The sequence below is a fragment of the Dioscorea cayenensis genome, chromosome 25 (assembly GCF_009730915.1).
Source record: "Dioscorea cayenensis subsp. rotundata cultivar TDr96_F1 chromosome 25, TDr96_F1_v2_PseudoChromosome.rev07_lg8_w22 25.fasta, whole genome shotgun sequence".
Lineage (NCBI taxonomy): Eukaryota > Viridiplantae > Streptophyta > Magnoliopsida > Dioscoreales > Dioscoreaceae > Dioscorea > Dioscorea cayenensis.
This window is the reverse complement of record NC_052495.1, coordinates 291,448-312,114: the sequence shown is the minus strand read 5'-3', so window position 1 is coordinate 312,114 and position 20,667 is coordinate 291,448. Positions and strand designations below refer to the sequence as shown.

The 20,667-nt window shown below is 36.0% G+C and overlaps 5 protein-coding genes and 1 pseudogene across 7 annotated transcripts; 2 read left to right on the top strand and 4 right to left on the bottom strand.

Moving 5' to 3' along the window:
• The first annotated feature begins 641 nt into the window (after positions 1-641).
• LOC120252974 (subtilisin-like protease SBT3.10) lies at positions 642-3,788 on the top strand. 3 transcript variants are annotated; one of them, XR_005534181.1, is made up of 4 exons: positions 642-824; positions 913-1,010; positions 1,504-1,688; positions 3,662-3,788. XR_005534181.1 is itself a non-coding variant. In XM_039261194.1 (3 exons), the coding sequence occupies exons 1-3, from the start codon at positions 652-654 to the stop codon at positions 1,590-1,592; spliced, it is 360 nt and encodes a 119-aa protein (XP_039117128.1). In that variant the 5' UTR covers positions 642-651; the 3' UTR covers positions 1,593-1,703. The 3 variants fall into 3 exon arrangements, 1 of the variants encoding a protein (XP_039117128.1); XR_005534182.1 differs by having other exon boundaries at positions 3,672-3,770; XM_039261194.1 differs by lacking the exon at positions 3,662-3,788 and having other exon boundaries at positions 1,504-1,703.
• Positions 1,756-4,306, bottom strand: LOC120252971 (calcium-dependent protein kinase 28-like). Its single transcript, XM_039261190.1, is given in 8 exon segments — positions 1,756-2,045; positions 2,114-2,338; positions 2,428-2,595; positions 2,748-2,831; positions 2,833-2,864; positions 2,977-3,129; positions 3,230-3,373; positions 3,715-4,306. Coding segments are annotated over 8 exon segments (1,491 nt in total). The 5' UTR covers positions 4,271-4,306; the 3' UTR covers positions 1,756-1,916.
• A 28-nt stretch (positions 4,307-4,334) lies between these two features.
• Positions 4,335-6,242, bottom strand: LOC120252972 (probable sodium/metabolite cotransporter BASS2, chloroplastic). Its single transcript, XM_039261191.1, has 6 exons — positions 5,723-6,242; positions 5,506-5,646; positions 5,271-5,426; positions 5,070-5,191; positions 4,845-5,010; positions 4,335-4,771 (listed from the first exon to the last, which is right to left on the bottom strand). Exons 1-6 carry the CDS (start codon positions 6,086-6,088, stop codon positions 4,580-4,582), a joined length of 1,143 nt encoding a protein of 380 aa, XP_039117125.1. The 5' UTR covers positions 6,089-6,242; the 3' UTR covers positions 4,335-4,579.
• A 324-nt stretch (positions 6,243-6,566) lies between these two features.
• LOC120253011 (NAC domain-containing protein 30-like) lies at positions 6,567-7,478 on the bottom strand. Its single transcript, XM_039261245.1, has 3 exons — positions 7,319-7,478; positions 6,966-7,237; positions 6,567-6,890 (listed from the first exon to the last, which is right to left on the bottom strand). The coding sequence occupies exons 1-3, from the start codon at positions 7,476-7,478 to the stop codon at positions 6,567-6,569; spliced, it is 756 nt and encodes a 251-aa protein (XP_039117179.1).
• Positions 7,479-10,527: 3,049 nt separating this feature from the next.
• On the top strand, positions 10,528-14,111 carry LOC120252985 (uncharacterized protein At5g49945). Its single transcript, XM_039261208.1, has 3 exons — positions 10,528-11,527; positions 13,144-13,347; positions 13,443-14,111. Exons 1-3 carry the CDS (start codon positions 10,577-10,579, stop codon positions 13,671-13,673), a joined length of 1,386 nt encoding a protein of 461 aa, XP_039117142.1. The 5' UTR covers positions 10,528-10,576; the 3' UTR covers positions 13,674-14,111.
• A 3,094-nt stretch (positions 14,112-17,205) lies between these two features.
• LOC120252929 lies at positions 17,206-19,039 on the bottom strand (annotated as a pseudogene).
• Positions 19,040-20,667: the final 1,628 nt, after the last annotated feature.

The following is a 20,667-nucleotide window of genomic DNA, read 5'->3' as shown; positions in this document are numbered from 1 at the left end:
GGTACAAACTAGCTGGGGTCTGAGTGAAGTGTCATTGAGTGAAGCGTACTTGCTCCACCATGCCATAGGGTTGGGACTACCCCTACCCTATAGGCCGGTCTTTTGGTGACACGTACGAAATATAAAGTAAGTTTAATAAACATAAAAAGAACTGGTATAAATAAACTAAAAAAAGGGCTTTTATTATAATACTATACAAAAAAAGTTATGTTAAAGGGTAGCTTTGTTATATATTGTCCAACTCAAATCATGTGCACATCATTCTCACTTAATGAGATGTTATTACCATTATGGTAAAGACAATATTAATTTATTAGTAATCAGGTTCCCGATGTGTATGTGAGCTCCACTTTCACTTACCCCATTGAAAATTATGTACGCTCTTATTTTCTTAAGTTTTTAACCGCCTACCAGCTCATCTTTAAAAATATATATATATATATATATATATATCATCTTGGCAAACAAATAATTACTAAGTGATTAAATAATTCTGAAAAAATACATTTGATTAATATTTTAATTTTAAGGCTGATTTAGGAATTTCACTATAGCGGGTTAGTGGGTTGGCAACGCTCATGCCCGAATCCGTTAAGTCTTTTAGGATATATTCAGAAGGATCCGACAACGAGAGCCGCGTGGCGGACCTCAATGAAGCGGTCTCTCATCGTCGTCCTCGTCTTCTTCACGTTGTCGGTGCTGGCGTCTGCCGCCGGCGATGGCGGCGCCGACGTGTACATTGTGTACATGGAGCCACCGCTGGAAGGCGAGAAGGGAGATCCTGAGGCTTACCACATTCGCACTCTCGCTTCCGTTCTCGGGAGGTGGAGTTCCATTCCTGATTGGGTGGGCTTCTGTTTGTTCTAATCTAGGGTTAGGGTTTATGATTGTTGTTTTGTTGGTGTTGAACAGTGAGGAGGCGGCGAGGGAGGCGTTGGTGTATAGCTATAAGCATGCGGCGAGTGGGTTCTCGGCTAAGCTCACGCCGAAGCAGGTCTCTGAGCTTTCAAGTATGTTCTTTTATTCCTCTTCGTTTAAAAGTTCAAGATTTTGCTTTTGTTCTGATAAAAATCAATGTTTTGGAACAGAACTTAGAGGTCAAGGTCTTCTTTTGAATAGATTTATTGGGATTAGTATGATTTGGAATAAAGACTAAAAATACCAAAATTTTCTTGTTTTGGAAATTTAAAGCTTCTGCCATGAGTTTGATGGGGACCTTGTAAGGCTGAAGATCCAATCTTTTCTTGCTGAGAATGTAAATTTGTGTATGTTGTGGGAAATGCCTTTGTACTTTGATGGGAGAGGACAATGCTGCTATGAGTTATATGGTGACTGTTGTATTCTTTCTGTGATGCATTAGTGCTATAATCAAGTGACATTCAAGAAGTTTGTTTTCTGAATTTTCAAATATCTCAGATGTTTATGTTATGATTGTTTCTCTTGATGTGTTGAACTTCAGTTTTTAGATGTCTTAATAGGAATTATATTCCTTTTTTTCTGCAGAACAACCAGGAGTTCTTCAGGTGGTGCCTGAGAGGGTTTATCAACTGGATCCTGGACCAGATAGGCTTCGCCGTATAGATTTCATGTGATCTTCAGGGTTTCTTGAGACTCAAAATGAACTGCTTGAACAGCCATGTTACTCAAACAAGCAGCAGTTCTGCACATAAATAAATGCAATAAAACAGGTCTTTTCTCTTATACTTCCTCTGCTCATTGTCCTGATATGTAGCTGATGAAATTCTGTGCACAAAGTAAAACATGATAAAATACTTTTATTAATCAAAACTGTTAATTGTGAGCAGTGATCTATTCATGAATACGCGTGATTCATTCTCATGAAAACCATCTTTTAGCTTCACAACTTCATGTCACCAGGAGAAATCTTGATACAAAACTGGATAACCTAATTGGATTTACTGTTCTCCAGCCATAAGAGCATCAACCAAGTTAGAATTCAAAGTATTTCTCATTGTTTTCCTGCCAATGCCTCCATTGCCTTTCCTCATCATTGCTGCAAATTCATGGTAATTTATCTGCCCATCCTGCAAATGCAATCTACAAAATAAGTTGGTGAATTGCAATGATTTAAGTGAATACTGTGATAGCATACATTATCTTGATCGATCTCTTTAATCATTTCATCAAGATGAACATCACTGAGGCCAAACTGTCTGCATGCTTGTGAGAGTTCATCGATAGTTATATAACCACTTCCATCTTTATCGAAAAAGGAGAAGGCCGATAATAAGTTTTCCTCCCTCTCCATTTTGTTCATATGCACTGTAGCAGCAAGAAATTCACCATAATCTATTGTCCCACTGTTGTCTATATCAGCCTGTCACCAGCCAGCAAACATTACAAGCATTGCATCAAGCATAAAAATCAAATGGAAAAACAGAAAGAAATTTATTCTAGCTTATCTACCGCGTTCATAAGTGCTTGAATTTCAGGTTCCATTAATTCTGATCCCACTCTTTTCAAAGCATCTTTAAGTTCATCGAAGGTTATTGTCCCACTGTTGTCTGAGTCTATCATTCTGAATAACTCTTTCAGACCACCGATTTCTTCTTCTGACAGACTTTCTGCTATAACCTGCAGATGCACAAATAGTTAAACTATAATTACAGATCAAGTACAAGAGTGATCTATTGAAAAGCATGCAAGTTTGAGATGAGTTTGGTCTTCACTGACAAAAACACAACTAAAGATACTAGCATGAAACTTCCTATTGAAATATCTCTTACTCGCAAAGCCATCTTTTTTAGCTTATTCATTGCTGAGAAATGCTTCAAGCGTGATAAAACAGCAGAATCTAGAGGTTTATCAGGGTGCTACTCCGTCATCCGTAATCCATGGATGACCTGTGAAAGAATGGATATGTTCTTCGACAGAGGAAAAAAAATTGTTGTTTCTGCAAAATAACTTTTAGTGACTAAAATTTTTGAAATGATTAAGTTTGATTGCAGGGCTTACATAGAACTTCATGAGCTGTAAATCTTTTCTTCGGATCACGGTTCAGCATCTTGCTTATAAGGTCTTTTGCACTTTCAGAAATTCCAGGCCACGGTTCAGATTTAAAATCTAAATGTCCTTTTAAAATCTGTCTGAATATTCCTGCTTCAGTCTCTGGAAACAACACAAACATGATGAATGCCTTCAAACACTAGTACAGAGTTCTCATTCAAGTTGAGTAGATATAAAATCACCATTTGAAGATTTGACATACCAGCCCAGAACGGCGGAACACCGCTCAATAATATATACAAGATGACTCCGGCACTCCATATATCAGCTTCTGGACCATAAAACTTGCGCAAAACCTCCGGCGCAACATAGTATGGACTTCCAACCACATCAGAAAAAGTATCTCCTAAAATGAACCAGGATAGAACATAGATGCATAGTTAATTCAGTTTTACCAAGAATGTAGTATTACTGTCTGTCTCCTAATTGCAATTGCAATTCAAAATTATGCTCTTCTGATTATCAGCTTATAAATTCTATCAAGCATGATAATTCACAGAACTAATTCTATGAAAATGCATGCTGTGCAAACAAATTGATGAAGATGCATAAAAATTTGTTTTTTCTGAAAACATAACTGCAGTTCATATGTAAATCATTGCAAATTCCATTGAATTCCTTCAATTTGGATCAGTTCTGAACAGACAACATTTGAAGAAGAAGAAGAAGAAGAAGAAGAAGACAAACCGGGCTTGTAGAAAACTGAAAGACCGAAATCCGTGGCCTTGAGAACAGCATCATCATCAGCACTAAGAAACAAGAAATTCTCCGGCTTGAGATCCCTATGCATCACACCAAGCGAATGGCAACTCTCCACAACCCCAACAATGGTTTTGATCAGCTGCGCTGCCTCCCTCTCACTGAAATGCCCCTTCTGAATGATCCTATCAAACAACTCCCCTCCTGCGCACAGCTCCATCACCAAATGCACAAACAAAGCGTCCTCATAAGCTCCTCGGATCCTCACAACGTTGGCGTGTTCCGAGAGGTGGTGCATTATCTGGATCTCACGCCACACATCTTCATAGTCCTCACGGCACAAGAGCTTCCGCTTTGGGATTGATTTGCAGGCATACTCCTTGCCATCGCTTTTATCGACGCAGAGATATGTCGTGCCGAACTGACCTTGCCCTAGCTTCTTGCCAACCCGGTAATGGTCCCGGATATTTGGGGTCTTGTGCGGCAGCACCGAAGAGGGCTTCCCGGACAGCGGCGGAGGGTGGGAGGACGATGACTGCTCCATTGGCTTCTCAAGGTATGGATCTTTCCTCAATGTTGAGAAGAGGAAAGCAGAGTTCTCCAATAAAAATTGGATCTTTTCTCTTCCTGAAAAAAAAGATGAGATTTTTTTGGGTGGTTTCAGTGCTTGATTACAGAATGAGTGAGTGTTGTGGTCCTTTGGATTGTGAGAATCTTATCTTCTGAGATTTGGGACCTTTTTGACAAAAAAAAAAAGTTCCATTTGTCCTCAAAGAAGAAAATATCTAGTGAATTACAGTTATATAACTTATATTTATCAACCACTGTTCTTATATATTGACAGTAACTGGAATTAATAGTTATTGACAATTGAATTTTGATTTTCTTTTGTATCAGAAGGATCAATGTATCTCCAAATGAAACCAAGAGTGCTTCCCATGATATTCATGAGGATTGCTGAAAGAGCAGCTGGTAGAGCAACCAGTGGAGATGAGAAGTGAGAGGTTGCTAAAACAACACCAAGTGATGAGTTTTGCATGCCAACCTGAGCAAGTATCAGAAATGATTTAGATGAGGATTTCCAATACTGAATTCGTCAGAAAAAGAGTAGTATATACCTCAATTGATATTGCTCGTCGCTGTCGTTCTCCGAAACCAGCAATCAGTGACACCAAATACCCGATGAAGAATCCGGCGAAATGCAATAATAGGACTGACAGTATGACAGTACCCAAATCTCCGGCCAAAGATGATTTAAGCCGCACAAAATTTTCAGAAAAAACACTAATGCAATGTCAGGACCATGAACTCATGAGCTGGTTATATTATTAACATGCACAAACCTGCTTGCAAGAAGTGATGAAGTTAGAACAGCAAGTAGTGGAGCAAATGGGAGTATGGCTTTCACAAAGGATGGAAATTTGCTTTGCATATAAGAACCCAAGAGAACTGGAGCAACGACTACCTGAAAAACAAAAAGATGTTTGAATGCTCAATAAGATAATTTTTTTTTTTAATGATAAGTTGAAAGTTTTTGTGTTTACCTGCAGAGTACTGAGAGATAACTTCAGAGCATCAACAGGAACATAAGTCCCTGCAAGAAGTTTAGTTAAAAGAGGAGTGGCAACCACTGCAGCAAGAGTAGTGCAAACTGTCATCACTATGGATAAAGGAACATCTCCTTGAGCTATCAAAGTCACCTGCATTACTATTTAGAATAAACCAGTGAAGATCTAAGGATAATTTCAGAAATGATGCTAGATTTCTGCAGAGTTTTACCACATTGGAGGCAGTACCACCAGGACAACATGCCAGCAATATCAAACCAACAGAGAGGGATGGTGAAAGGCCTAATGTTCTGCTAACTATTGCTCCGAAAACCGGCATGATTGTATACTGAGCTACACATCCGAACAGAATCTGTTCAAATCAAAGCAACCAATTGTAAAATTTCAGAGGGGGAACTTATGATGATTGGAAGAACAACGACACTCACTGACAAAGGTTTTTGCTTGAAGAGGCCCAAGAGATCTTTGAGCTCCAGAGTGAGTCCCATGGCCAGCATTATGAAAGCAAGAGAGAGGCTATAAGAAGTTGGTCCCAGATGGACAAACCAAGAGAAAGCTGAAGGCTTTACACATGCAAGAGCCCCTCCAGCAGTCACATAGACAGGGTAAAGACTTGCTGCAGTGGAGAGTATGTTCTGCAATCTCAATTTGGACTTATTTTGTGGAGCTTTTTCTTGGCTTCTGTCAAGACATTTGATGCGGTGTGGCTTTGGAAAAGTGTAAAGATTGGATCTTGGAGGAGTGATTGTTGGAGAGTTTGAGTAGAAACAGAGATTGAGAGACATAGTGAACATGAATAACAGCAGCAACAGCAGAGCAGATCTAGAGGTTATAATTACAGCACAATATCTAGAGAAGCAAGATATTTTTTACTTGGATTGTCATATGGTGAGGTTTTTTTTTCAATCATGGTTTACTTAAAAAATAGAAACTTGATTTTCAGTTTGATTTCTTAATATGAGAAATATCAGCCATTCTTTGTTTCTGCATTGCTAGGAAGATATCTTGTATGATGAATGGCCCAGCTTTTCAGTTGGAATTGGGACCCCACTGATGCTTTTGTTTCAATCAAAGTGTCACAAGTTTTAGATGGATTTGAAGAAGGTGAGCTTGTAAGCAAACTTGAAAAGCTGGAAAAAAGAAAAGTAGAATGTGATTTTACTCTTTCCTTAAATTACAATATTATACAATCACATTACATGTTTTTACTGCATAATTCGTCAGAAAACAAACTATGAACAAATAGTTAGCCTTAACTTGATTTCTGACTGATTAATTGTCTAGATCATCAACATTGAAGTCCATTGGAAACATCGGCAGATTGGAATTGGAACAAGTAGCTGATTCACTGAATTGAGATGCTAACAGTTTGTCCAAGTCCTTCCAGTCTACAAGTTGTTCTTCATTCCGGATCGCTACATTAGCTTCAAAACTATCAAGTTGTGGAAGTTCAAGATTATGAATAAGATCAGTTTGCTTGTGTTCATGAAAAGCAATTGAATGATCTCTTGAATTATAGTCATGACTGTAATCGAAACATGGCATTTGATTAGCAATTTGTTTCTTAAAAGCCCTGCATACAACCCATCCTTCCATCTGTAACATGAAACATCAGGTTTAGTACTCTTGTTAGAATATATAACAGACTACACAATGTGGAATGAAACTTGCCTGAAAAGGCAGGTTTTCGCCCGTTTGAAGACGATACTCATGCATTATCCAATTAGTCTTCATTCCATTCGGTGCACGACCTTTATAAAACACAAGTGTCTTCCTCAGCCCTATAACTTTGTTCCTAGAAAACACGGCTTTGTCTCGCCCTGTCGCCTTCCAAAAGCCAGCGGCAGTGGCTCGATTAGTCCTTGTTCCGCTCGGATACTTCCTATCCTTGTAACTAAAGAAGTACCACTCACTTTGATCTTCATAACCATGCTTGCATCTATCTGTATTCAAATACCATAATACAGACCAATGATCATCACAATCAGATTATAACAACAATTCATCAATTAAAAAACTCAAACCTTGAATATCCCATGGTTCAATTCCATAAAGATCAACTTCAGAAATGATCCCTATATCAATATGTTGTGAAGTAACCTTCCTTGTAAGGTAGTAACCAACAAGTTCTTCTTCAGTTGGATGAAATCTAAACCCTGGAGGAATACAAGACTCTACTTCCATTTCCAATGCACCTGCAGAAAGCTCAAACAATGTCAGTTTGCATGAAAACTAAGCAAGCATGCATGCATGAACTTGAACACTAACCTGAAAAACACTGAAAACTGAACTATTTATTTTCCAGAGAGAACGTTTATAAGTAGATGAAATGATAGATATGGATGAGTATATATATATATAGATAAGTGGCAGAGCTAAAGGGAAGACATCAAGTGCGCGTGGGGGTGGCAGGGAAGGGAAAAGAGAAGCAAGAGAGAAGATGATGTTGTGATTTGGATAGCTTGGCAACAAAATATCCACACGCCACCGCCACCGGCAAGATCTCTATATATATATAGTTACTTTACCGACCATGTAGCTAAGAAGCCATTGTTTCCTTCTAAGATATATACATGCTTCCAATCATTTGTGTGCTAAACTCCATTAACACATCAGTGCTTCTCTTTGCATGGCTCTCTCTCTCTCTCTCTCTCTCTCTCTCTCTCACTCTCTATGTTTGAGAAGGTACATGCATAGAAAAGACTTAGAAAAGTAAGAACACCATTAATTAGTGCATTTTGAAAATATAGGAATAAAATGAATAATATTAGATAGAAAGTAAGAGAGAAAGTTTCACTCCTTTTCTCTTGATGTTTGAGAAGGTGATAAGCATGGGAAAGACTTAGAAATTAAGATAGAAGAAGCACTATTAGTGAAAATCATGCACACAAGCTAAGACAAAGATTAAGACAAGTAAAAGTTTCTCTCTCTATCTTTCTTACTCAATCTTTTCATAGTTGATAATATTAAAGATATTTACCTTCTTCTACTTTCTTAGCTCTACACAGTGAATGAATCAAATTTATCAAAAAGATCAAGAGAACTTTAGAAAGTTTCTCTCTCTATCTTTTAATGGTTGTGTGTCTTTTGTTGAGCTTTGCCAAACCACACTCACTATAGACTTAATAAAAAATATGAAGAATGAGTCTTGGTAGGCAGACAGCAAGAAAAACTATCTACATTTCTTGTTGCGCATGCACTATGAGTAGGACTAGTCTTAAACTTAAACTTACTCTTTAATCTCACTCTTAACATCTAAATGCTAAGTGCAATACTTACTAAGATAAGATTAACAATGACAAACAAGAGATAAGTATTACTGTAATGAACTAGTACCATATTAATGAGCTAAGTTATGATCATATGATGCTTTTTATGAGGATCACTTGTTGTCAGAAAAGAACTTTTGTTGTTCTAGAATGGGAAGCTTTTCATTTTGATATTGATTTGCAAACTGTCTTTCACTGTCATGCCTTATTTTTATTTCCTTTTTTAAACTTATAAATGATAAAAACTACTCACCTTTAAGTTTGTGTGGTTTTTGTCGGTTTGTGGGGTATATATATATATGTCCCTTTGTTTACTTTGGAACTCACTGATCTGCTTCATTTATACCTCCATTAATGTCAATGAAGATCATGTAAATCTTCTTTTGACTTCTTACTCTTTTTTTTTTTTGTCTCAATACAGTGTGTGTATATGTATTAATCAAAGACATTTGTTAATTAATTAGGAACATAAATTGATGGTTTTGAGTGATCATGAATATGTTTATATTGTTCATTTATGTGAAGAGATAACTGATGAAGAATTAAATACATGATGAAACTGCATATGTTTGTGGATTAATGAAAACCATATGAACCAATGCACATCAATACATGGTTTGTTTTCTTCTCATTGGTTTTAAAGATCACATAATTCTATCACTTTGAATTCTTTCAACTTATAAGTTTGTCCTTTTGGTGTGTTTTTTTTTTATGAAAAATTTACATGAATGTTCAATCAATTATTGGTTATACTTGATAATTGTGTTTTGAATTATAATCAGTACGTCAACTATTGGTAAGACACTCGGGTGCAAAGGGGAGGATAAGGGTTCAAATCACTCCCACGGCAGTATTGTTTCTATATACTTTATGCACTGTATATCTGGTCAAGTATTATTTATTACTGTTTACAGTTTGGGTGTGGGTCTTTCGTGGGAGAAATAGTAGTTTCACCCATTTAAAGTTGCAGTGCAGAGGGATTTTTCTAAAAGGTTTATAAGCCATCGTAATTGGTGCAACTCCGTACTTGTCTATGACGGTCTGCTCTTTTGACAATCCTTTAAATGAGGGGTGTTTGTCGCCTATTAATAAAAAAAAAAATTATAATCAGTACTGTTCAATATATATATATATATATACACGGAACTAAAAGATTGTTATGTACTTCCTGAATGCCCCTAATTATGTTAATAATTTAAGCCGGTAGAGTTTATATGGTTCATGTTTCTCTAGTGTACCTTATTCTCATGTTGTTTTTTTTTATTAATTTTAATAAATATGATTTATTTATTTTATTTTATCTCAAAATAAATATTTTTGAATATATTTAATCTAGCTAAAAAATATATATAGAGAGAGTGGCTATACGTACTCTCCGGGTATTCACTTAATGGAGAGAGAAAAAAAGAGAGAATAACAGTGTAACTGGAACAGTTGTTTAGAATTGTACTTGTAAGAATTAAGGTAAGTTGGGTTAATTTTAAAAATTTTTGATAGATGGGATTGGCTGGGATGCAAATCAGTTTAAATGACTGTGATTATAAATTTACTATTGGATTCAAATTCAACAACTGATATAAAAACTCTTGTAAAATTATTCTCTAAAAATATGATTGAACAACACTAAAAATGATATATACTTTTGTACAAAAACCGTAGACTCATATATAAATATATATATATTTTATGGACTCTGCACATTTTCTTCACATTTCAAGTGAATAATAAATAAATATTCTCGCGTAATTTACTAATTTAGTGATTTAAATAATATCTTTTCAATTTAAGTGAGTGATATAATTTAGATCTAATCATCACACCAAGATTAGTGCCAAAAGAACTTTGACAATCTCGAATCAAATGGACGGTGATGATTTCCTCAACGTGGAACTATATATACAAGACCTATATGCCTATTCCAGGGGCCTTTAGGTAATTTAAAAGCCCGGTATATATTTCTTTATACCGGAACTACCCTTCCAATCAGTCATTGCTCCGATCTCACCGCCGACCATGGCTCGCGCTTCGCCTCTCCTTCTCCTTCTCCTCCTTCTCCTCGCCGTCGTCGCCGGAGCCATTGCCGCTTCTCCCCACTTCGAGGGCTTCGATTCCGATGATCTTCTCGACGACGACCTCTCCGACTCCGACTCCGAGCCCTTCATTCCTGTCTCCTCCCCTATCTCCTCTCCCTCCGTCTCCGTCTCCTCTTCCGATCCCCCCGAATCGCCTGATCCTCTCCCTCCCCCCGCATCCCCTCTCGCCACCGATTTCTGGGACGAAGACGAGTTCGAAGGCATCCCCATCCCCAGAACCGAGCAACAACAACGCGATCCAGAGCCCGATCCGGTCCCCACTCCTCCTTCCGATGAAACAGCCGCCCCCAAACCTACTCCGAGGAATCTCCGGTCGTACACCATGGAGATCGTATGCATCAGCTTCTTGATTGCCTTTGCGATCAACTATTTCACCGGAAAACGCGAGAACGAACTCATCGCTCTCACCTGGGCTTCTCATTTCGCCACTGAGGATTCTATCTTCGAGAAGAATTTCAGCCTCCTTGGCGCTGGTGAGGGCAAAGACGCGCCTTTGCTTTTGAAGGAAGGGCAGAGTATTTTCAAGTTCTGGGCCAGTGGGAGGAGGTATTGTAAGGGGTTGTTGGCGACGATGGATCTGCGGAGCCGGCATGATCTGATCTCAAGGATTTGGGAGCTGGTGTTTGTGAAGAAGGATGTGATTACGTTTGAGGTGATGATGAATGATGAGGCAATGGATAATGTGGTGATGGCTGTGGCGAGGAGGAAGACAGCAAAGGCGATGCATAAGGAGGTGAGGGATTTGCAACGTTTTGCGACCGTCATGGGCTCATCACCTGCTGGGAGGAAGTGGGTCGCCGAGGAGCTTGCAGTGGTTACAGAATCGAAGGAGGTTGCTGCTGATCTTATCACAGATGTTGTGCTTGATCAGGTGCGGTTTTGCTTAATTTAATGTTGAGTTTATCTTTGAGGTTTTAAAAAAAAATGTTCATTTGGGTGAAAGAAGTATCCACATTGGCGTTATTGTTATTTTGTTTCTCTATTAGCACAGTGAGTTGGTAATGTGGTTTGCTAGGATGTCATTCTATTGATGTATAGTATTGACAGTTGAATCGACAGGCATGGATCAGAGTGAACACTCTCATGATGAATTCTTGGTTGTATGGCTGATGAAAACAGTCTAGCATGTCAAATTATGTGTTGTTTTTTTTTTTTTTAAAATTGTCGAGGCAATTGTGTGGACAATTGTGATAGGGAAGTTTAAATTGCAAAATTTGCCTGACACTTCATGTTATTTCTCATAAACCTTAATAAATGTGATAACTTGTCATGATCTAATACTGTAGTTTAATTTGTCAATTCAATTGTGTGGAGTATGGATGAAGTATGAGTGATCTGAAAGTTGTGTTCTTGCATGGACTATAGAGAAGTTTCTAATTACATAAGATTGCCTGGTAGTGCAAGTTGTGTTTCAAGAAAACAGTAATTTGGAAACCATTGTAGGTGCATTCTTTGTTGATTTACTAAAAGATATGATTGGCAAATATTTTTAAATTAGTCACTGAAGCGAGTGGGTTTCTAAGTTTTGTGTGTCAGGCCATGACATTATGGGAGACATGTTTCTTGTTGGCTGCGGGGGACTTCTTTCTGTTTGTGTCTGTACATTGTTTCGATTCTGTTAATACATGCCATGCTTGCATTTAGATTCAAAAACATGTTAATGACATTGATTGAGATAGAGATAGTTGATGCTCTAGAATGTTTAGGTCCCCCCTAGTAAGCTTGATTATCTATGGAGTGGCTAACTTGGTCAAAGAAGATATGATTGTATTTTTTTATTTGACATTATTCAATTAAGTTCAGTATCTAGTGATAGAACTATCATCTCTCTAGTGCATCTGAAAAATGTAAATGATCCCTATTGTCGCTCTGCACTCTGGTACTTGGTTGCCAAAATTGTTTTGTGAGTGATGTCAAACTTTTCACCTATTACCTTAATAGAAATCACATGGAATATGCATGACACTTAAGAAGTCATCTTTTCTTATTCATTTTAGATAAGTTATACATTAAGAAAGTATGTTATCTGTGGATTGACAGAATGGTTCCCTTGCCCACAATTCTGCTTATAAGATTCTAGCATATTTTTAATGGTTTAAAGTTGTGATGAAATGGTTGACAATTGACTTAGTTATTGAAGCTATAGCAATGGTATGCGAACCAATTGTTTTGGAGCAGCCCCTTTTCATGTTTCAGTTTTCTTATATGCTATTATTGAGGGGTTTGATATTGGTTATGGATGAGTATATGTCATGAATTTGTATTTGAAATGTGTGCTCAGACCCAAAGACATTGACTTGGACAATTTTCATGAGCCTGACTACAATCAATGTGGAGTAAAGTTGGATTCTATCTCTATGTTATATGCATTCTTAACTCTTTATACAATGATGCCTAAGTTGCAGTACTTCTGTTTTGGGTTTTAAGCTATCATACTGAATTATTTGGTGGTAACTTATTTTTTTTATCACTTGGTTTTGTTGGCAGGTTCTTGGTGAGAAGGCATTTGAGAAATTTGGGAAAGGGTTCATTTCACTGCACTTTTCTGATCATTACTCAGGTTCTCATAAGAAGATGCTCGTTTTGAAGTTTGCACTTCCTGATGCCAAGAACATGGCAGACATGACAAGATTAGTAGCCCTTGTACCTTACTACATTGATGTAGTTGGCCGCTACAAACTGAGTTCGCAGGTGACTAACTATTGATTTAACAATTTGATTTGGCCAAGGCCGCACGATCACTTCATACTCATTCGAAATGAATGTTCTATTCTAATGGATTGCAGGCCCGCACTAAAACAGATGCTGCCAGAGCAAAAGTTGCTCAGGAGATATACAGGGAACTGCAAAATGTAAGGCAAGAAGCACTGCAGAAGAAGAAGGCGGAAAAGAAAAAGCAGCTGGAAGAGGCTGAGACCAAGCTTAGTGCGGAGTCTGTTCGCAAGAAAGAAGAGAAAGATCGTGCCCGCCAATTGAAGAAGTCGATGCCCCGGGTGAAGATGATGCGCTCTCACTAAGAAGCTTACTCGGCATAAAGTGACATTCCTTGTTATTCCACCTCCTTTCCTTTCTCATAGAAGGAACTGGATGCCTATTCTTCGAAATCTCTATGCACCGACACAATATATGGATTCTTCCACTCCGTAGATGCTTCATTGTAGCAACCAGTAGACTTCTGATGCATATTTTGAGGTCCTGACATTTAATCTGTAGAAACATTCTGCAGAAATTACGCACAATGTTTAAGAGCTTCTTTTACTGCTATCTATAGTTCCTTGTCTCGGTCCATCATGGTTGTTATCTTATAGTGTTACTATTTCAAACTGATTTTGGATGTAGATCTGGAAAGGTATTAGTTCAAAGTGGAAGTCATAGACTTAGGCTTTGCTGTGAATTTCAGGACTACTTATTTTTACGGATATTAATTTGTGAAGTGAACTGCTTTATTTTCTGCATTACTTGTGGAATTCCAATAGAGATGAGATCTGCAGGTGCTTTTTATATTCATATATATATATATATATATACTCATCCTTTAACCTCACCTTCTTATTGCTTTCCTTTAATTACAGCAGGTGTTCAATAGAAATTGCTGGGAAGTCTCTCATTCAAGCTAGGTTGCTAGCTAACCTTGATGGGGATTGTTGGAATTTGGATACAACAAACAACATTCCTTACCTCATGGTTTGATTTCTTATTCCCTTAAACTTCTCCTACATTGCTTTCTCTTATTGACTTTATCCATGGAAGACCAAAGTAGGAGTGATTACTCTTTCAATTGCAATGGAATCAATACAACCAAATATATATATATATATGTTTTCTCAGGTTGGTGGGTGAATTATGAATGTGACAACTGCTATAGACTAAGATAATATTCAATCCTTGAGCTGTGTGCATCTCTTAGTATGACTATATATATTTTTATATGTGTTTCATGATGCTCTTTGTTTGTGAGTCTCACCTAACAAGGATTAATAAGATGCTTTGATCCATTCCCTTGAATAGAAAGCCAAGTGAGAAGTCCAACTATGAATATACTACTATTCCACCAAGCATGAATCGCCAATCTCTTACTTCAATCTCCTATTTAGTTAATGCTAGTTGCCAAAAGATATATATATATATATATATATATATGGAACCGGTAATCTAGGGACGTTTCACAATAACCGTTAGATCGTCATCTAATGGTTGATTTATTATAAATATAACCCTGGCATTGGAATTAACATCATTAACCCAATCTCCGGGATTAGTAATGAAACAACAACCATTAAATGAGTGATTTAACGACTGTTGTGGGGACGTTTCTAGATTCATTTTTTGGAGACGTCTCCAGAAAACATATTATCTATATATATATTTATGTTAATGCATCTAAGCAAAAGATTAGCCGGCCTTGTCTTATTTAATTACTCTGTAATGGAATTCTAAATTGTATACTAATTAGTCTTGGTGGAATATGACATGGGGATGCCAACATACTTATTTCAGCTTTAACACTAGATTGACTTAATTAATTAATTAAGATGCTAATTAAAATAGCAATGTTGTATAGATTCTTATTCTCTTGTTAGAGATAAAATTCTTCAAACATTGGAAGGTTCATCCATCATCCATGATCCATATATTAGAGAACAAAACTATTCCTTGATACTTTGGTGCCTCATTTTATTTATTCTATAATTTTTAGTCATTGGTCATAAGGATTAATTTTTGATATTGATCATATCAATGACTTGGACAATAACGCACCAATTTTTATATTAAATATTCTTTAAATGAATGAGTAAAATTTATTATTAATAAGATTTTTATTAAAAAATTATAATTAGAACAAGTAACAAATGGCACATGCCAACATATTTAGACCAAATCAAAAGTGTTCAAACTTTTTAATCCAATTGTGGGAATGCATTCATTCTCAAATTTTATTCCCTTTTCAATTAAACAAGCATGAAACACACTTTCTTTATGCACACACTTTCTTTATTATCTTTTTATTTATTTATTTATTTATATTTGTTGTCATTATCCAAGTTGATCTATGGCGGCTATGCATTGATTTTTCTTTTGTACCTTTTTGTCTCCTAATCTTTGCTGGATATGAAAGAAAATAATAACAAAAGGGAAAGATAAATTCTTCTTTTTAAGAGAGAAGAGCTTATTTAAAAATTTATTATATCATATTTGGTAATACCCACCCAGCGAGTTTACACCAACAAAAACTATGGAAATAAATATTATTATGTGATAATAGAGCTGTTCAAACATTAAATCATATTTGGTAATATCCCATCGAGTCTATACCAACAAAAACTATGAAAACTAAATATTATTGTGCTGTAATAATCGAACGATTAAACATTAAATCATATTTGGTAATATTTATCAAGTCTACACCAACAAAAAATTATGAAAAAATAAATATTATTATGTGGTAATAATCGAGCGGTTAAACATTTAATTTTCATATGAAAAAATAAAGGTTTAATTTTTTCTCAATATAAAATAAATGTATATATTTGAAGTGATTTGTTCGTGCTGTCAATATATACACACGCATGATCTATATTTTCATCAATTTTTTTTATAGATAAATTTAAAAAACAAAAATAATAAATTGGATTAGAGAAGAATGAAAATAACTAATCAAATGCCGGAGAAATAATTTGTTTGTATAATATATATATATATATAAATATATATTGGAATATCTAATAAGAAAGGAGATGACATCTACATCCATTGTAAGCTCCAATTATAAGAAACAGATATTGGAATCTTAAAAACACAAACAAGAAACAATAAAAGAATAACTTTGAGACTTTGAGTATAAGATATATATATATATAACGGTATCATTTCCACATTTACTTTGGGTATACTCAGTATGCAGGCTGCCCAATGCTTTAAGGATGATCTGATATGATATGGATTATTTGGTTGTCTTTGCTTCAAATTCACATTAAAATAAAAAATAAAAAAATATATAATTTTTTTTTTTCAAGAATCTCATGGTTCTATGATCTATCTCAAATCATCAATTTCATGCCTAATTATCTGCAAATATAGTATACATATGTTGATTATATACAGAGGGAGTGAGAGAGAGAGAGAGAGTTGAGTAGTAAAAAAAATATTTATTTTTATTCCCTAACTAAGCTAAATAATTGTCATTTCAGGTTTTGAGTTTATTAAAGGAATATTCATTTTAAGTTCTTAAATTAAATCATTTTATTTTAATTTTCTTGTTCATCATTATATTCAATACAGTTTTACAGATGATAAGATATCCATTTATATATTTATGCCTCAATAAACAAAAGAATTAAAATGAACAAAATCATTTAGCTGAAATTATTCAATAATGGTCACAAAAGCAGCAAAAAAAGTATGGAAACAAAGAAGAGAAGAAGAACATAGTAAAGTTTATTACAAACATATTAGAGATAATTAATTATGTGAAGTAAAAAAGAAACCCATGAATGAAAACCCTAAAGAATCTTTGTTAGTAGAAATTAAGTAACATTAGAGATTGAAAAATTAAACATGGCGCCATGCAGAGGCAGTAACTAGAGTTCTATCTTGCCACCCTAAAGAGATACCCATACCTCCATCTCTCTCCACAACTTGAAACCCTCCATTACTTCCATGCTCCATTGATGAACAATGGCTCTTGATCTTCAACAACAACTTAGCTTGGCTTAAAGACCTTGAACTCAATCTAACTCCTTCATAACCAATGCTTTCCATCATCCCTTTCCATGTATCAAACTTATCATTAATAATCTCATGATCTTCTTCTTTCTTCATCACCTCATTTGTTATACAACTCTTGATCTCTCTTCCAAGATGGTTCTTCTCTATACTCAACCTCTCCGTGCTCTCGGCCGGAAGGCAATCCTCTAAGGAATCGAACATCGCCGCGTAGTAATGTAAAGATTCCATGAATATGGACAAGAAGCTTCGGCAACTCCGGCCACCTTCTTTGTCCACAACCACCACTGCAGAAGGATTCATCCTATGAATACTTGTTAGTGTTTCAGATATCTCAGTGTAGCTCTTCAATGTACTCAAATATAACACTAGGTTCACAACCACTGTTGCATTCTTCTTGATCTTGAGCTCATTAATATTTGGAGGATTATTAGTACAACCTTTCAAGACTAGTCCCTCAAACTCGAAAACAAGATTCTTGCATCCTTTGGCAAAGCTTAGCTAGCCTCATCTCTGTCTCTTTGAGCTCATCCAAGCTCCGGCCAAAGCCGGAGACACGAAGAAAGATCGGTTTATCACTAGACGCCTTATCGGAGAGGGATTGGATCAGAGACGGCCATTGAAACCCGTAGGAAACATCGAAATCTATTACATGCAAGCATCTTGAATTGTTCGGCTCTTCGAGCTCGAACGCTTCGATAATTGTTTGGTTAGCAGTGAAATGAGCGAATTGGTAGTAAGGCGAAGCACGGTAGAGCTCGGTGAATGCGGTGAACTTCTCCTCCGGTGTTGGAGTAGTCATGATTGGACTAAATAATGGTGACTTCTTCGTTAACACCTTCGCCGCTAGACCATCGGAGAAGTAAGCTGCAACACGTTGAATTGGGTCTCCGTTGAGCGAAACCTTTTGAAACAACTCCGTCAGCGTGTCGATGGCCGAGGTTACATTGTTGCCGTCAATGGCAGAAGCTGATAAAAGAAGCAAATGGATCAAGTGCAATCCTTTGCTATCATCTAATTCATGTGTTTTGATGTTGTTTGGTTTCAACATCTGATCTCTTACTCGGAGTAATCTGAAGATCTTATTCTCCTTGTTGTTATTGTTGTTGTTATTGTTATCGTCGTCGTCCTCATCGTCTTTTCGCTTCCTTTTCTTTGCAGCATCAGAAGAGGACCAATGGCCATTGATGCCTAAACTTAAGCTTAGAAGAAGCTCTTCTCCTCCTCCATGTAAGTACTCTTCTTTCATGACTTAATTTGATATATGTAAAGGAGTAATAAATCAAGAAGGGAAAGAGGAAGAGAAGGAAATGGGTGTTTAAGTTTTAAGGAGGGAGGAGGAGGAGGAGGAGGAGGAGAAGGTTCATGGAAATTCCTTTGGTGTCATGATATTAGAAAGAAGCCAAAGAAAAGAAGGTGAGAAGCTATATTCTCAATAAAGGTATTAATGGAGAGAGATTGAGAGAGAGAAAGAAGGTATCTTGATAGATTTTTCAAGAGAAGTTATTCGATTTTGTAATGAATTTTTTTAAGTTATTCTCTTGTGGTTGGTTGGTCTAAAGATTACAAAAGAATGTGAAGTTGGAGATGGTGGAAATAGAGGAAAAAAAGAAGAAGAAAGGAATGGAAAAAAGATGCCATTCGGCAAAGGGACAAGAACCACCCGGGAAGCATCAACCATCGCCACATTCTAATATTCTATTCTATTTTTATTTAATTTAATTTTATTTGTTGGTTTGTTTGGGTTCTTAAATACTACAAAAATTGTAATTAAAATGAATGAATAATTTGATTAATTATCTAAGAATTATTAATTTAAAAAAAAGAGACACAATTTATTCCACTTTCTCAACTGCCACGCTTCACCTTCCCGCCAACAGTTAGCTATGTCGGAGTCATGTTCGATGCCTCCAAGCAAGGCCAAGATCCTGTTCCCATCCCTTTAATTAGTCCTTTTCTAGATCTTGGGAAAAGAAGGAATTCATTATTTATGGTAATTTAAACAATATATATATATATAAATATTGGTATATATAAATGCACTTTTGACACTGAAGTCTGAATTACACCAAAACTTCTATTTTCTAAAATGTACTTCCCACGTTTAATTTTTTTAACACAAAAGATGGTATTATTGACTTCTAAAGGAATCTATAGGATTATCTTTGGTCATCCACATTAGATGTTGAATAGTGAATACCATACCTATATACCATATTTTTTTTTAATTTCTTTTTAATGTCATTATTATAAGATTTGGGTAATTTTATGGTTCAACTACGACCACCTAACACCACCAAACTAATCCTCTAGGTAAAATCTTGAACATGTGAACTGGTTTTAATTTTCTTGGTCTTAATTTTCTATTATAACTCAAAGAAGAGTTTATAATCATCCACCGACTTTCTTGTGAAAACAACTCAAAGAAGAGTTTATCAACCAACAACCAAGTGGTCTATTGATAATCATATCTCCATTAAAACTCTTTCACAAGTGATTTCGAATCATAAATAAAGATACATTTATAAAAATGTGAATAATAATTACATATGAGTGATTCTAACGCTCATCTAGGTACAAGTTCCATTTTCACTTGCTTTTAACGAGATTTGTGTTGCACTATTTTTATTTATTTTAGTGATCTAATCACTCATTGTTTTTTTTTTTTTTAAAAAAAACAAAAGCATATGAACAATAACATATGGACGGTGGCTGATCCTTTAAAAAAGCTGAGAAGGGACTAGTGGTACTCATTTAGAGCACAGCGCACTATGCACACTGTTGACAAATAATACAAAAGACGGCAAATATTAAGAGAGGCTTTAAACCACTAACTTCATCCCAAGCTTTCAATCAGAACACAAAAATGTCAGAGGAGCACAAAGACTAATCACACCCTTTACAAAATTGCAATGGCTGGCATGAAATGGATTAACAATATTATCACTGTACATGAGTTTGTCTACATTAACAACAAGGGCGCTGAAACAGATAATGTTCAAAGATTGGCTACTGTCAACTATAAATTTAGAAAGGTTTTATGCTCAGACGGTTCACAAGGGTACCTGGACCACAACTCAAGTCAGGTGATTAAAATAATAAGCACGCTCCATAGGATCCTAAATAATTTTGTGGAGAAGTTCTGCAAATAGATTGCTAGCCTTTTCTTTGGATGCTGCCGTCCAGAATAATTTTGTAGAGAAGTTTTAAATTTATGTGACAACAAAAGTGTCAATAGATTCATGACACGCTTGGATTTGACAGCTATTTAATTTTTTAATTCATGAC